Below are 16,808 nucleotides of genomic sequence, written 5' to 3'. Positions count from 1 at the left end.
AGATTGGATCATGTGGGAAGAAGGGATAGTGTAAAGAAATAATGAGTGCAAGTAGGCAAAGGCAAAGACAGATAAAGAGTACTGCTTTCTAATCATTTTCTATAACGTTCAAAAAGAGGCTGATTCCGACCCTATGAGAAATGCAATTAAAATCAATGTGACTGCTAGATCATCAAAAGCCAGTATGAATAGCTTAATTAGTTGCTCAGGGTGTCTGATTTCCTTCTTTGCATGGGAGAATGAGATTTTGATCTGCAACGATACGTTGTATGAAGTGTTACAGCACTTTCTGCAAGCTGAGAGACTATTTGGTGGCACAGTTTATTTTAGAGCCTTCGTAATCCATATGGAGCTGTGATGCAGGTCACAAATGGTGCCTTGCTAGTGTTTCTCAGTAACGGTTGGGTCCGGAGATGTTCTGTGAGGCATTGCCTCTTGTTACTGCTTAAATCGCTGAGAAACTTTTGTTAAGCAAACGAGGGGTAGATGTAAATGAGATTTGTGGTCCCAGGTGTGGTAGGTTCAGAGCTTCCATTCTAGCTTGGGGAAAAAGGGATGAGTGCATGCCTCTTGCATTGCTCCCGTGTTGTCCTCTTCAGTCACGGAGAAGAACCATCCATTAGTGGCCTCGGGAGCCTTCACGTCCTTACTGGAGGGATGCTGGATAGGAGCTCGGGTCAGGAATCACGCAGCTGGTGAGGACACACCCTGACTCTGCCCCAGTTCTCGGCCCCAGAGAACACCGCACGACCTGGGCCCGGGCTGATGCCCGCAGCCGGGCTTGCCGTGCGTCCCGCATGGGCGGCGCTCCATCCGGATGTGCAGGACCCGGCGGAGAAGGGCAGGGAGCTCCGTCCAGCTCCGCTGGGAGGTTCCCACCGGGCCGGGGAGCAGCGGGCTGGCCCCGTGTTTTCAATAGTAGAGCTATGTGGGGAATGTGTCAGGGGTTTCATGTTTCAATGTGTGTTGTGGGTTGTACAGCAATGAAGGGCTAGAATCCAGACCGGCTATTGATCCTAACCGCGCGTTTCCAGATTTTGCCGTCTTTTTAGTTTTTCTTGAAAGGAGCGTTGTTTGCACATATATTGTTGTTTAAGGGAGCTCAACAAGCAATTCTGTTATCCTGGCTGTATCTGTTATCTATTTACGGTGCGATAACAAAGAGAGCATTCGTACCGGAGACTTTTGCTTTCCGTGCTCTCCTATGCATCCCGAAACAGGAGCACAAAAGAGAAGCGAGAGAAATGAGCCAGGGTAACACTGAGGGTAGAAGAGCCTCAACGCCTCGTTCCTCACAGTCCGGTTACCCCAGCCCAACCTTAGGCGACCCTCAGGAACCGCAGCACGGTGTCTGCGCTCGGGGGGCCGCGGGGCGGATCGGGTCGGTCCAGGGCGGCAGCCGGGGTGCGGCGGCTCTCCGCGCGCCGTCCCTCCCTCCGTCCCTCCCTCGCCCCGCCGCGGTTTCTGCCCCACCAGCCGGGATGCCCCGGGAGGGCGGAGGAGGTGCCGGGGCTGGGCGTGGGGCGGTAGCGCCGGCGAGAGGGAGTTAATGCGGGGAGGGCGCGGAGGAGAGGGGGGAGCCGCGGGAAGTTGAGCCCGGCGCTGCCGCTGCCTCCCCCGGCCGGCCCCGCTCCTCCGCCCACCCCTCGCCGCCTCCCGCCCGCCGGGAGCGGCTCCAGCGCCGCCGGGGCCGCGCCGCCGCCGAAAGTTTCGAGGTCCCCGGGCGTAATGGGCTTCGACCCCGCGCGCTTCGCGGCGCCGGTGGCGGCGGAGCTGCAGTGCAAGCTGTGCGGGCGGGTGCTGGAAGAGCCGCTGTCCACGCCGTGCGGGCACGTCTTCTGCGCCGGCTGCCTGCTGCCCTGGGCGGCGCGGCGCCGGCGCTGCCCGCTGCGCTGCCGGCCGCTCGCCGCTGCCGAGCTGCGCCCCGTGCTGCCCCTGCGCAGCCTCGTCCAGAAGCTGGAGGTCAGGTGCGACTACAGCCCGCGGGGCTGCGGCCGCGTCGTGCGGCTCCGGGAGCTGCCCGCCCACCTCGCCGCGTGCCGCTATGGGCCGCCGCGGGATGCGCTGCCCGCGGGCCGGGCGGAAGGCGGAGGGCAGCGGTGTCAGCGGGAGCGGCGGGGCGGCGGCGGTCCGGTGCCGGGGCCGGAGATGAAGAGGGAGGCCCTGCGCTGGAGCAGGAGAGAGAAGTCGCTGTTGGCGCAGCTCTCGGCGCTGCAGAGCGAGGTGCAGCTGACGGCGCTGCGCTACCAGGCCAAGTTCGGGCAGTACATGAGCCACATCAGCAGCATCACCCGCGACCTGACGGGCAGCCAGCGCGGCAAGGTGAGTGCGGATACCCGCCGGCTCCTCCACGGCGGCGCTGCTGCTCCCGGGGTGCGCCCGGCTGCGGGACGGTCTGTGAGCGAGGTGTCACTGCCAACCCTGAGGACACGCAGCCCCCCGAGTCTGCGTCGGGACACAGTCCGTGTCCTATCTCCGCACCCGGGCAGCGCTATCTCTCTCTCGTCCGCTCGGGGCCGCGCATTTCTCCCCTACCGTCGGTGGCCGAAGCCCGGGAGCAGTGTTAGTAGCGGAGCCGGGGCCGGGCGAGAGAGGAGAAGGGAGGGGAGGAAGGGCTCCCAGCTGAGTTGGCAGCTTGCGGGCACGGGGCTCACCTGGAACCTCCTCAGGCCGCAGCATCCCCTTCTTGCAGGGCCCTGGCTGCCGCTCAGCTGGCTCCAGCTGGGGCTGGCCGGGCACCCGGCTGGTTTGAGGCTTCTGCTCCTGCAGCCAAGGAGTTGCTTAAAAAGCTGGAACGTAAAATCGTGGTAAACTTTGGAAACGATTGTGAAAGGACAGCGAAATCTCTTCCGTTTGGGAAAGCGGGATAACGATTGATGGTGCTTGTAGCGGAGAGCAGCTCAGTGCCTTGCCGGCTGTCAGTCAGGTGGCACTCAGTGCTCGGGTGGGCACCTGCTGCCTCGGGGCTGAGGGGAGAGCCCGGCAGACTGCGGGGGCTTGTGGTAGATGTGAGCTGTGGGCTCTCGGTTGCAGCCGTGGCAAGGAGTGCTATAATGGATCTTTAGCCAGATCTTCAGGCACCCTTAGGAAGCAAAATCCGAAGTGGGAAGGGTCCGAGCAGCCAGAGCCACTCCTGAGGTGATGGTGTGTATCGCTGCGGCAATGGGGACGTCTGCAGGACACCTCTGTGCCCAGGAGCACGGCTTGCTGACACTGAGAGACGTTGTGTCTGGAGACTGGAATACTTTTTCCCTTAAAAAAAAATTGTTTTTCAGATTTCCCCGGGGTAGCCAGCCCACGCTCTGCGGGTCAACGCGAGTGCATTCGTACAGCTGCTTCTTCTCCCGGCAGCTGTGCTGCGGCCGTGTGGGGGACAGCAAGCGGCGTGCAGGGCGCCCGAGCACGGCAGCGACTGTAGAGAGGAGAAGCGAGATGGGAATTGTTAAGGGAGGATTTGGCACGGAGGTGTGGGCTGGTGAGAGCAGTGGGTTTGCTCCCAGCGGAGCTGAGCGCCCGCCGTGCCCGGCGCTGCCGGTAGGGGCTGCTGGGCACTGCCGGCTGGGAGCTGCGGCAGCGTCTGGGAGAACTGGAGATGAAGTAGAGATGTACTTCATTAACATCAAATCTGTCGTGCTGCAGTCAAACGTTTCGCTGTCACAGTGGATGAAAAGCAGGCTTCAGCATTTGGTGTTATGTTTTGAGTGTTTGGACAGGTATAAGTTACGTAGGTGTCATAGCTGTGTCAGTCAGCTCAGTCAAAGGGACAGGCAAACGCCAACACCTGACTGTGCTGGGTGAGTGCAGATTGGTGTGAAGAATATGGCTCCTGAAACGTAGCTGTCATCCTATGTGAGCAACAGAAAATAAGCTGCTTCTTTCCCTTTTTCATTTTTTAAGTTTGATTCCATTCCATCACTGGTTTTAATTGCTTAGAAAAAGCAACTTTTTTTTTTTGGCAGAAATGGTTTTGGATTCTTTGAGGGGTTGAAGAGTTGGGCTTTCTTCTCTGATTTTTTTTTTTTTTTTTTTTTTTTTTTTCCTGAAAGCTGCAACAGAACTGTACTAATATGACTTTTGGATCTGATTAGTATCACGTGTAGGATTTGAATCTGTATATTTAATGTCTGAAACACCAACACATGCAGGAGTTTTTAGTGACTTCTGATTCGGAGCACTGACTTATTTCAGTGGTGCTAAGTACTCCTCCCACCAGACGCCTGCACCTCCTCCATTCAGTAGGTAAGGTGCAGTCAGGTGCTTGGCTTCCTGTTACACCGCAGTGGGATGTGTCCTTCCCTTTGCTTTTTTTCCAGTCTTTTGTTCTTTCTTCCCAGCCTGATTTGTCTTTGGGCTCTATCTTACATATAGTCCAGCTAAAAGTCTTTTTACATTAATCATTTAAGATGTTCTTCTTAAGACAATATTCTATAACGGTATTTCACCTTTTTCTTCTTAGACAGGAGAGCCCAAACCTTTAACCATCATGCTGCACAGAGAAAATGATACTTTGGGATTCAATATTATAGGAGGACGACCCAATCAGGTAATGAGAAAAGTAATTGTAGGTTACTTTTGGACCATATTTTCTGTTATTATGTGCATTGTTAGTCATAAAAGAGTTGCTTTCAATGACAGTAGGTGTGGAATGAACTTCGTAGATATAAGTACTGCGTATTATCAGGTATAATTAGATTCCCTGCTTTGAAGACAGTCTTGTGAGAATTGGATTATTCTCACTTTCAGGAAAGGTGTTCCCATTGTTCTTGCTTTCAAACTTGAGGTTGATCTACACTCAGTTCCCACGTGAGTAATATGTATTCATGGAAGCTGTTCAATGGAAATCTCTGGGACTACTTACAAGAGTAATTGTTGCAGGATTAAGCCACTGGAATTTTTGGAAACTGCTTGCTTTTTTTTTTTTTTTTCCCTCATTTAAAGAAGAAATGAAAATTTGATTCTGCTGCTTAAATACTTTGAGCACATGTCCTGCTCTCACATGTCTGCTTTCAGGTTTGTTTTTTTTTTTTTCTTTGTGAACTGAAATACAGTTTTCATTGATCTGGTATCTTAAGTAAATCTGGCTTCACAAATCATCAGTCTAGGTTTGGAAGGTTCATTAAAGACTGTAGAATCTGAATAGGAATTGCTATCCCCTTCTCCCTCTGAATATGCATAAGAATATGTATGGTTGGTTGTTTTTTTGTTGTTTTTTTTCTTTTTAACTTCGTCCTTCCAAAAGCATTAATCAGGGCTGTCATTACGTATGAAGGGTAAAGTAACCTGTTAAACTGGAAAATTAATAGTTAATTAAAAAGGCTTGGTGATAATTATGCACTGATCAGGTTCTTGTTAAGCAGGAGAACTTTAACCTGCTGCTATTACTGGGGAGGGGAATGGGACCCTCTATAGCAGTTTGGCAATCTTCTGCTCTCAAGCTATATTTAGTGGTGCCAAAGAGTCTGTTCCCATTAGCTTAGCAAGTTCACTGTCTGCACTTCAGAAATGCTGTTCCTTGTGGGGAAACACAGTTATCAAACGTGTGTTAGAAGGAAATTCAAAGTGAGTTTCTTAGATTCCTTAATGTAAGGGTGAGACAACAGGCACTGTAAGATAAAACAGGCACACTTGGATTATATTCATATTTTCAATATAGCATTATGAAAGTCCACACAATCTTTGAGACTGCAGTGTGACTTCTGCTATTTTCGTCTGAGGGAAAACTGCAGGGCCTTTGCAGGGAGAAGAGAGCACAGTGTTCAGCTTCAGATGTCAACCGAGTTCCTCTGAAGAATTCACATACCAACTGTTAGCTTTGTGAGTTATTGTGGATATTCTGGAAGCTTGGGGAGATTCACAGCACTGTTCTGGAGAAAATGGCTGACTGGAAGGAAGGAAATGGTCGTGATCAGCCTTTAACTAACACTGATAGCAAGGCAGAGAAGGTCATGGAGCTGAACTAGGTCTCAGGGTTTTCTGAGTCTTTGATACTGACTTCAGAAGTTCTGTCCGGCTCTCACTGTGATAAGTGTGAGTACCACACACGTTTGATTAGTAGGGCCTGGATGTCAGTGTGGGCTCTGACTCAGCACGGTTGGAGCCAGAGGAAATAATGGGAAGAAAAGGTCAAGTAGGCTTAACTAATGAAAGCAAAAAACTGCTCAAAACCTTAAAAACAGGATCAGGAATTCTTTAGTAACAAGTCAAGAAGAGTTCATGAAGGCAAATTTTATGTTTAAGTTGTTAAGAGGAAATGTGCCCTTGTGTGAAACGTTGGCTTGAGCAGAGGAAGAGCAGAACAAACATGTCACTGCACCACTCATGTAGGTTGGAATGTACTTTTTAATTTGTGTTTTACATGCACAATGCAGATTTTTCTTGTTGAAAACAGGTGCCACTTGGTTACTTGGTACTTTCCACTTCTATGTTTCATTTGATTTCATTGCAGGCTTTCCCACTGTTTGCCTTTTACCTGGAAGGCAAGATGATAGGAAAGGGAATAACCCACCACAAGCTTGTCTTATTTTGTCAGGAAAGGTCCAACATCACGTGAGTGTGGTGGGTGGTGATTCATTATTCTGGAGACCCTAAGCTACTTTGATCCCGTTTTTGTCCCAGGCCCTCACTCTGGCTGGCCGAGAATGGCCTCCCTCCTCTCTGAGGATGCCTTGGCTGAGCCACGCTGGATGCAGATGTGTGCTGCAGCCTGGGGACTCTGATCAGGGGCAGATAAACCAATGGTCCCCACAGCTCCCCCTGCTTCATGGCCTCTGAGCTGCGCGATCAGGTGCTGAAGCTCTGCGTGCCTTGTGGAGTATTTTCTTGATAGGACTTAAAGATAGCAGCACGTGCGACCAATGGGGACTACAAGCCAAAAATACCCCTTTTCTTACTGAGTCATACGTAGTCTCTAAAAGGGGAGTACAATTTCTTGTGAAAAATATGAAATTTTATGTGGATGAAGTTACACTGTAGTCTTTTGTTTTCTTAAGAAAGAAACAGACCAAATTCTTTGTGCGTTTTGGTTAATGGCTATTATATTTCTTTTACTGGAATTTCATTATTTCTCACTGCTTTCATGGTCTGTCTGTTAGCCATTCTAAAACATTTCTGAAGCCATTCATAAATTTCACTTTTGCACCTTACCTGACACCCATGAGTGTCTGCAACAACAACAACAACAAAATAGGACTGTATGAGATCATGGTGTGACCTGACTGTGTTGAACAAATAGTTGTTAGCCTGAAATCTTCTTGGGTTAAGTCTGCATGGGACAGCTGCCACATGCTCTGAAGCATATCTTATAGTGAATACATATTTTGTAATGGATTTATCGTTTTCTTAATGTAAAAAATGGTGGGTTTGTTTGTTTGTTTGTTTGTTTGTTTTTCCACAAGTGTATAGCACCTAATCCTAGAAATTAGCACACCTATGAGTCACACTGTTGGTTAAGGGTTTACCAGAAATAGAGGGAAAATAAACATCATATCAACTGCTTTCCACAGTATAAATTATAAAGTATGATTTGGAAGAAAATTCCTTTACTTCTTGCTAACACATTTATTATTTGTATGAATACTTAAAAGTACTTCTGCAGTGTCCTCTTGGAATTATTCCTATATTAATATAGATTTAAAATGATACTTGAAAAAACTATTTTAAACCATTGTGCAAAGAAATGAAGTAATTTCAGGCTGTGCAACAACATCAGGTGTATTTCAGCTGTAGTAAATAACTTCTCTGCTTTAAATTTGATCATCATGTGAGTTGTACTTAGGAATGTGTACAGATCAACTGGACGTGGGTTCTTTTTTTGCCCATAGCTGAGCAAATTCTCAATCTTCCACGTGAATAGGATTTATGAGGTTAACCAATTCCACCCAATCCCATCACTGTTACACGCCAGTTAACTAATGTCACTTTGTTCCTTGGGGCTTATTTCCAAACGCTGTGAAATGTTTACAAGCTGCGGTGCTGCAGGCTCACTTTCCTTCCTGAGAGAAACACTTGTGCATCCCTTTTTTATGAATATCTTCCTCTTTACTGTTACACAGCAGTTGCTTTCTGCTGAGATGTCTGAGGTCTGCATTAAATCTTTTCACTTGTATTTGATTACCACTGCACCCTGTTCCCATTTAGACTAAAATAACCAGAAGTAAATGGATAATCTTATTAAAAATACTGGAACAGTTCATTAATTCTGTCCTTTTGATTAATGACTATTTTGTGCTAAGCAAATTTAAAAAAAAATCCTAAGGATTTTAATTCTCACGTAGAAAAGTCAGCTGCATATTTCAGGTGGATTTGTGTTGTTTGCTGGTGTTGGTTTTAGCACGTCTCATTTCTTGTACTAATGTGGTCCTTTTCCAACTTCCTTATTGCCTGGCACAGAACAATCAGGAGGAATCTGCTGAGGGAATTTATGTGTCAAAAATTTTGGAAAATGGACCTGCAGACAAAGCAGAAGGCTTACAAATTCATGACAAGATTATTGAGGTAAGACAAAAACAAACAGAAAAAAAAACAACCAACCTGGTGGATTAGTTTGTTATAAGATTAATCAAGGATTTGATGGGTATGCTGTGGTTTTGTTCTTTCGCTGTATCAAAATGTGATTATTATACACTGAACTGCTCAAACATTTTCCAGATGCTAGAAAAATTCATACTGAGTCTTCACAACTAATATATGCATTGATCTCAGGATTAAGCTAATTCAAGTGAGTCAAAGGTGCCTAGATTGAAATAGCAGGCATTTTGCATTTCTTTGTTAACTTGAGGAAAGTAGTCTAAGTGACTCTATGGAGATTGATGATGGGGTTTGCTCTGTGCAGGGGTTATTAGTGCTGTGACAACAAGTTCACAGAAGCTGTGCTCATGTGTCGTGAAACTTCTCGAGCAATTAGAGAACGTTCTTCTTGCTGCATGGTCATAAGTGGATCATCTGTGGTTCTCACCAAGACCAATATAGATGATCCCCAGTTGTATATTATGCTAGAATGGAAATGTTGAAGTCTACTCCTCCTTTTTTTTTTTTTTTTTTTTTTTTTTTCCATAAAAGAAGAATAATTGCCATTTAAAAACAAAAACAAAAACAAAACCCTCAGTTTGAAAAGAAGGCTGCTGTAATGATTACATGTGGGACCATAATTAGCCTTGTAAAAGGTGTTGACAAAATAGTTTCAAGTAGTGACCAGAATAGATTCTATACAGTGCTGTCAAACGTGCATTTCACATCTAGTCTCTAAATACAACTCCCTTGGTGACAGTGTGTAACAGTAGTTGCTAGATTTGTTTAGGATACGTTGCTTTAGCCCTGGGTTTAAAGGAGGCTTAGAAGCGTTGTGTGAACTTGCCAGTTGGACACTTTCAAACGAAGGTATGTGAAGCAGTAGACTGGGAGGCAAATATAGAGTGCTGTTGTTTTCTATTATTTCACTCTTAAGGACTAGAAACAGAAGCCAAGACTGTTTGAGTGCTGGCACTGATCTTAATTTTGGAGCTTGGAGCAGTGTGTGAAACCAAATTATTACATTTTCTTGGAAAAAGAAAGCTCATGCCCTTAACTGGCAGATAAATGCACCTCTAGTGGAAATCCAGTTGGCTGAGCACAACTGAACTTGCCACCTAACTCCTATCTGCCCAAGATATGGGAAAACTTGGCATCCTGTTCTTATTAACAGCCCCATGCTTGAAAATTCTGCTTTTTTCTGACACTGCTGTTTCACTTCTAGAAACAGATCTAGTTTTATGTATCCGTTCAACATTTTCTTCCTTATTTTACTGTTCTTTATAGTTCTTGGGTTTTAAAGACAAAATTGAGTGGTTTTAGGGGAAGGAAGAATAAATTCACAAATCAGCATTTATTACACTTGAGGTAATTTCTCAAAATGTCACTACAAAATATTCATATAGCTCTGAATGGGTCATCATTTTCACCATATTAATATACAGCATCTTTGTGTATAAATCTTTACATTTAAGCAGATGTTTAAAAATGTCCAGTGTTAGGCCAAACATTTTAGTAAACAACGTACTGCTTCATAATTTGTTAAACTAAAATAAGAAGAGAAAGGGAAAAGGTAACATTAAGACTTTCTGTTGAAATGCAAACCAGTAACTATTCCTCCATGTTAGATCTAGGCCAGAAGAAGCAGCTGGAGTCAAAAGATTGAATTTTTCCTGTTCCATATGTAGCCATTCATGTCTTCCTGCACCAGGTTGCCCTGCTAGATGTGCTGCTGTTGTTGTGAAGAACCAGTAAGAAAGCTGTGAGGAAATAAGTCAGATGGTGTAACTGTTTCAAAAATGTTGGCAGACACACAGAATTTGAGTTTTGGTGAGACAAAATGTGCGTCAGCTTGGGTGAAAAGTATTGCTCATCTGAAGATGTGATCTAATGAGTGATATTTTGCGAGACCGTTTTTCGGTAATCAAGAGCAGAAGGAGCTGATGTTGTTGGAAGGGCTTTTGATATCTTCAGTCAGTCGCCTGGCAGTTTGATGCCCTGGGGGTTTCTAGCAATGCGTAGCTAATGGGATAATGGACAGACCTATTCCATTAAATCAGGAGAAAATCTGTTCTCAGAGTGTGTTGCTAAATAAAGAAGGCAATTTGTTTCAGTGCTTTATCAGATGTTTAACAAATGTTAACTGCACGTGGTTGACAAGAGTGAGTTGTGCATGTTTCAGCCTACTGTCTTGTGGGTAACCTAGTGCAGCAAATGGATTTCACAGTGCTGTGGCACTGGCAGTTGGACTTGTGAGCCAAAGAATTGTTATTTGAAAAGGTGCCAAGGCGAGAAAGCAGATTTCTTCCTTGAGGTGTTTGTAGTAATTGTAGAAATGCCATACACATGAATTGAACTCATGGAGGTTTTGGAGATCAGTTTGCCCAGAATGCAGGTAGTAGAGTCTCTTTGCATTTATCTGAGAAATGTTGATGTTTGTGTGGGCTTTGCTCTCAGGTGAGGATATTTTGTACTGGAGTGCCTGAGAGCTGGGCTGGAGGCTTGAGGACAGGGTTGGCAGAGTTGTGGTGGATGAGGGTGGCAGGGTGAGCTCCAGGTACCCCACGTCAGAGGCTGCAGCACTTCACAGAGTACTATCACAGAACATTCACTGATTGTTTCTTCTGCTCTTCTGAGGGACAGAGGATTTCAGGCCCAAATGCAGGTTTCCCACTTTATTCAAGGTTAACTCCTCCATCAGAAGAGACTTGCTTGTTAAAGTTGACCTGTGACAGGGAGGTACACCAGCAGCACTTGAGCGATGTTTTCTTTCAGGATCTTCATTACACATAACAAATGATTGTTATTTGTTCATCAAGCCAGCTGTCAAGGTCTTCTGCTGCTTTCAAAAGTTCTTATTCAAAAAATCTAGCTTTCTATATGGCACAGCCTGTGTTCCAGGACAAAATCCTGATTGCATGCTATAAAAAAAAGTCTCTCAAAGCATGATGCAGCATTGGTATCTGTGGCTCTCAGCATGAAAACATCAGTTATGAGCAGTGGTGTAATGCTGACAGACCTCGCTTTAGGACTTCATTGTCCTTTTAGTTTCTGCCCTGCCTATGAGTGCCAAGAGGAGGGGAGGGAAGAGGCAGCAAGCCATGTGTGGGACTGTCCATTAGTTGGTGCTGGTTCAAAGAGACCTGGTGGCTGCTGGGAGGAAATAAATAAGTGCTCTTCTCTCTCCTGGATCACAGTCATACTGTGCATCATTTCATCTCTACCTCACTTCATGCAAATCTTTCCTACTGAAGAAGTTCACTGCTCATCTTTGCTGATGTTGATAGCCTTCTCAAGGCAGTAAAAGGCAGTTAGTTATGATTCTTGGCAATATTGCTGATACACAGAAGTGTTTTACCTGATGCTTTTATTATATATGTTTATAGTTCAGACCAGTAATGCTGAAATAGGCTCTGTATGGAGGAAAATCTTACTGTCTCACTTTGCAGTCAGTCAGTTCACCTTTACATAAGAATGGCACCACTTGGCAAGAGCTCCACGCACACTGATGTCCTGTGGGTAGTCTCTAGTTAATGCCTTTGGAAGAGCATCAGAAAAATGCAGGCACCGAGTGATGATTTCCTTGGGGACCTCACAGCCATGTGAAAGCTTCTATTCAGGGCTGGTTCTTCATACTTGGTGCTTTTTTCTATAACATTAAATTTTATAGAAACTGTCTCTGGTCTTGAGCCCAGCTTTAGAAAGAGCAGTGACTGATTTTCTCAAGTCCTCTTTTATTGTGCAAGTCACAGTGCCTTGCAAAATTGCTGATATTTCAACTTTTTGCTTCAGTGCTACATAAAAAATACATGACAAATAAAGAATCTGCAATCCAGATGGAATTCCTTCATTTGAAAACAAACAGAGAAACAAACAAACAAACAAACAAAAATTAAAAAACAGTATTGTCGTGAATTTGAAAAAAATAGCATGACTCTAATTCACACTGCATAGGAGACAAAGCTGTATAGCCGTGACTGAACTTTCTGTCCTAAGTTTTCCAAGTACCAAAACGACAGTGAAAAACCTCAAGGGCATCTAACAGAAGCTTAGGCTGAAGACCAAACGATTCACATGGGGAGCTATAAGTGCATCATCATCTGAAACACTCAAGGTATTTCTTTTCGATTCCTTGTGCAGAGGCAAACGCTTCTGTTATGTTATTCTCAAATATTGAAATATTTGAATATTGGACCTTTTGCATTTTAAGTAGTTGATTCTTATTAAATCCTTGACTGAGAAACAGGGATGATGGAAAAGAGAGGAAAAAAAATATTTAGTCTGGGATTTTAAGTCTTTTTTAAAAATGAGACAGATGCATATGTATTATGACTTTATTTTGTTTATACAGCCTGAGCTCCATAAGTGTATAATAAATTAGGCTTCATCTCTTATTCCATGTTTCCCTTTGTTCTTCTCACTTTTTTTTTTGGAAAGTACGCACACAATGGCTTTCAAGCTCATGTCAGCAAAGCCAGTTTCAATAAAGATCAAGTCTTGAGGCTTATCCTGGCAAAAGTAGCTTACATCTGCAAAGCGCCTACACAGAAACTTTTTAACTATTGCCAGACTGCTGACTGTGCTGTGTGTCAGCCTCATGATGTTTTATCTTCTGCATGTTTCTGTCATTACACTCACTACGTTGCTCAAGCAAAATCTTTGATACTAGCCATGTTTGTTTTGCTAGGAATCTCCACTGTCAGATTTCTGTAGAAGTTGTGAGCTTGCTGGGATCACAGATAATAGATTGGGAATGGCTTTGAACGAGAGCTGCACATGATGACCAGCAAGATCTGGATGGTAGCTGAGGGATACATAACACAGACAATTTTACTGAGTTCCAATGTCTAAATATGCCAAAGTGGCCTTAGGTATATTAAGTTCTCTTAAATCCTTAACACATTTATGTCTGGCACTTATATTCATTAGATGCCACTAATTAGTCTGAAAGATCTCTAGCAAAATAAATCAATATATCAAAGCTCAGAAATGCCTGTAGCCTCTTTTCATCTCTCCCTCACCTGTTGAAACAGAGATTTTTGGTCACCTGAATTCATTCAGCTGCCTGACAGTACTTAAAAGAAGTCAGGTGTGGCCAGATAGTACATAACTTCATTTGAATACGTGTTACTTACTCCACTGATGTTTTTGACTTAACTAAAAGTTTAGAGCACTTCTTGAAGAAGTGAGAAATCTGGGTGGTGGGTTCTTCCCTGCCTGCAAAGGGCTGGATGGAAATACCCAGGTGATTACCCTTGTTATTAGTGCAGGTCCATCCTGTACGTGCCCAGTCACTACCCAACCCTACAAGCTGAGTTATGTGCTAGCAGGCATTTGTTATCCAATGATAAACTGGTATGAGGTAGATGTTTGTTCTACAGGGAGCTGTATCTGGAATACTGTCTCTGCCCCTCTTTAGGCCTGCCTCAGTAAATGAGGGTCTGCCTCTGTCTTGTATGATGCCAAGTTTATGGCTTGTGTGGCATGTCCTTGATACTTGCTTTTTTGAATTCACGCTGCCCTCTATTTGGGAGGGGAGGATAGGAAATGATGTTAGCCAGGATGTCCTCTAGTTAAGGCATCTTGCTAAAAATGAAATAAATTGGTTTATGAGTGTGCGAATATCAGATGTCAGGGTTTCCCCCTGCCCACAGTTTTCTCTATCTGCTGTGTAATATGCAAAGAGGCTACAGCTGCTAACATTACACTTTTAGAAGGTTGTGCAAGCTGGATTGTGATGGAGAAACTTAGTTTTCAGTGTACCATCTCTACTAGAGGTTGACAAGTAGAGAAAATCTAGAATGCCTGAATTTTGTACTTCATTGCCCAAGTTCTTAATATCAGTAGCCTAAACCAGACTGGAATTACTATAGGCCTTTGGAGGTGCCTGTGCTCCTATCTATTTGTTGAACTAAAATGCAAATACTGTGTTTAGGAAACCAGGCTGTGTTCCTTGCTATTTATTGTCTGTGTTTTTAAAAAGAGAGCGAGACTTACGTTTGCATGTGAACTAAGAAGTCTGTATTTTTGTGGTGAAATATGTTAGAGAATAAATTACTGAAATATATATATTTTCACATTTCATGTTCTCTTCTAGATCTAAATAAAACTTCAGAAAATACTTTCTATCCTAAAGAAAAGGGAAACACCAAATAAAACAGTGACTAAAAAGTAGGGAGCTATGTGTTAATAGGATAATGGTGATTAATGATTCAAGGTTTTGTGATCAGATACTCAGCATTTAATAAAGACTTTGAGAGATTATACACAGAAATGTGTATAATCCTCTGTCTCCAGTGTGATATTTCTGCTTTCAAGTGTCTGCAGAGAAGTGAGAGGGATATAGAACAGTGATTAACTGAACTGTGGGATGGAATCATATATATGTGCTTCCATGAGCAAAACTGTGGTAACTGTACTGTGTCTGCAGAAAGAGGCAGTAGCCAAACTGACAAGTCATCTGTGCTGTAGGTAGGAAGCATTCTGGTTAACCTGTGGAACAGCTGACTAATGTAACACCATTTATGGGATCTTGGTGGGTACTGCATTCACGCACCATAGATCCCTAGGCGTTGTGTGGAGGCCTAATCACACCCATCTCCTTCATAAAGTCTCTGATCCCACCCTTGATGGCTTATGTGTCAGATAATTGGCAAGTTTAAACTTGGTGTTTTCCTGGGTGCTCTGTTTAGGCTTGTCTTTACTAGATGCTATCTTTCTCTTACTTCCCATGTATATATTTTTCGATCTTTTTTTAAACATTAAAGTAAGCTGTTCTGAACAGCTGACATCTGATGCTATTATCTCACCCAGCAGCAGGAGCAATGCAGTTTTACGTGCAACTGGGGTAGTAGTTTTAGAGTGAATTTTTGTATATATGAAGTCTCAGAGGTATTCATGAGCACTTTCAGGAATGCGTTTAACAACATGACTAACATCTGTCACGTGCTGCTTCTTTCATCCCCTTCCCAGGAAGAAAAGGTGCAGAGGAGTGTTGTGTTTATAAATCTTTCAAATAATTGCATGTACACATTTGCATGTTGGTGTCTGTTTATGTTAGGGAAGACAAGGTCATAAAAATGTATCAACATTTGTTGCTGAAGGTGGCAAGGTTTTCTGATGAAGACCAGTTTTCTGTGGTCTTTGCTTTGGTCGTGATCTTGGATAAGTCCTAAAGAAAGTACTTTGCCTTCTGTTGACAAGCTGTACAGGCATTCAAACTGGGCTGTAATTGTGCTTGTGGATCATTGTATTGGTGTTGAACATTTACAGATATGATGGACTTGATGGTTGATATGGAGATGAAATACCAAAACACGATGAAATACAGAAGCTTTCCAAGGGTGAAAGGCATTTTCTGATAACTTTTTTTAACCACATTACTTATGTTGTGAATAGAAAGCCAAATCTTCAAAGAACACTTCAGGACGAATCAAAAGTTTAAATGATGAGGACTAGTTGCAATAACTGATGGTAAGCCCAGCTATGGAAAGCTCTGATGTAGTTTGAGACCATGCTTAGTTTATTGAATACAACTGAAGGCAGTATGAGGAAGCTGTCTCCCACAGCACATGCTGCTAGCACCTCCAGAAGCTGTATTTTCTGAAAGTGAAAAGGACTTTTTTTAGCCTTTCATAAAGGTCGTTCTTTATTGTGGTTGAGACAACAGTTAGAGAAGATGACAGCTTATGTGTGTCATATGAATGCAATGTTTTATCCTCTTAAGTCAATTGAATTGATAGTTGCAATCCAAAGGTTGTGTGCTCCAAGAGTTTTGATCTCATCTGCCCTCTTTTTTAATCAGCTAATTGTATTTGTAGGGAGTCGCTAATCACTGTGCTCCATAATTGGAAGCTGAGTGAGAAAAGCCATTAGTATCTGCCAAAGAAGTGTTTGAAAAGAAGTCGTTATTCATGGCTTCACTTAAAATTAATAACCAAATTTTTAAAGAGCTGTGAAATGCAGCAGTGAAATGGGAGGATGCTCCTCCTTCGAACTTGTGGATAGGTGTAGCCAGAAGTATGTGCAACCTTGTTCTTTCCGAGTGTTTTGAAAACTGAAGCAATAATGTAAAAAGGGTTGTTTGGAGCTTCTATCCAAAATGCAAAATTCTGTAGTATTTAAGATTATCCAATAAAGGAAAAATTCATTTTCAAGTTGACAGGAGCAGTTGTGGTCTCCTCCCCCATCAAAGAGAATGCTAAGTTACATCAAATATACTAAGCTAAGTACAACAGACGTTTTACTAAATGTGTGTCTTGTCTGGAATTGCAATTCTAATGTAATTTTACAACTTTCCATGT

At 43.9% G+C, this 16,808-nt stretch overlaps 1 protein-coding gene across 1 annotated transcript in view; it reads left to right on the top strand.

Annotated features, from left to right (window-relative positions):
- Window positions 1-1,728: 1,728 nt before the first annotated feature.
- Window positions 1,729-16,808, top strand: part of PDZRN4 (PDZ domain containing ring finger 4) — a gene marked incomplete at both ends in the record, with an annotated part of 240,128 nt that continues 225,048 nt past the window's right edge. The window contains 3 exons of the mRNA XM_079540361.1: window positions 1,729-2,322; window positions 4,457-4,543; window positions 8,389-8,493. Of these exons, the coding sequence (XP_079396487.1) occupies window positions 1,729-2,322; window positions 4,457-4,543; window positions 8,389-8,493 (786 nt within the window). The remainder of the gene's footprint in view (window positions 2,323-4,456; window positions 4,544-8,388; window positions 8,494-16,808) is intronic.

This window comes from Tetrao urogallus (assembly GCF_951394365.1).
Source record: "Tetrao urogallus genome assembly, chromosome: 1".
Lineage (NCBI taxonomy): Eukaryota > Metazoa > Chordata > Aves > Galliformes > Phasianidae > Tetrao > Tetrao urogallus.
This window is presented reverse-complemented; position numbering and strand designations above follow the sequence as displayed.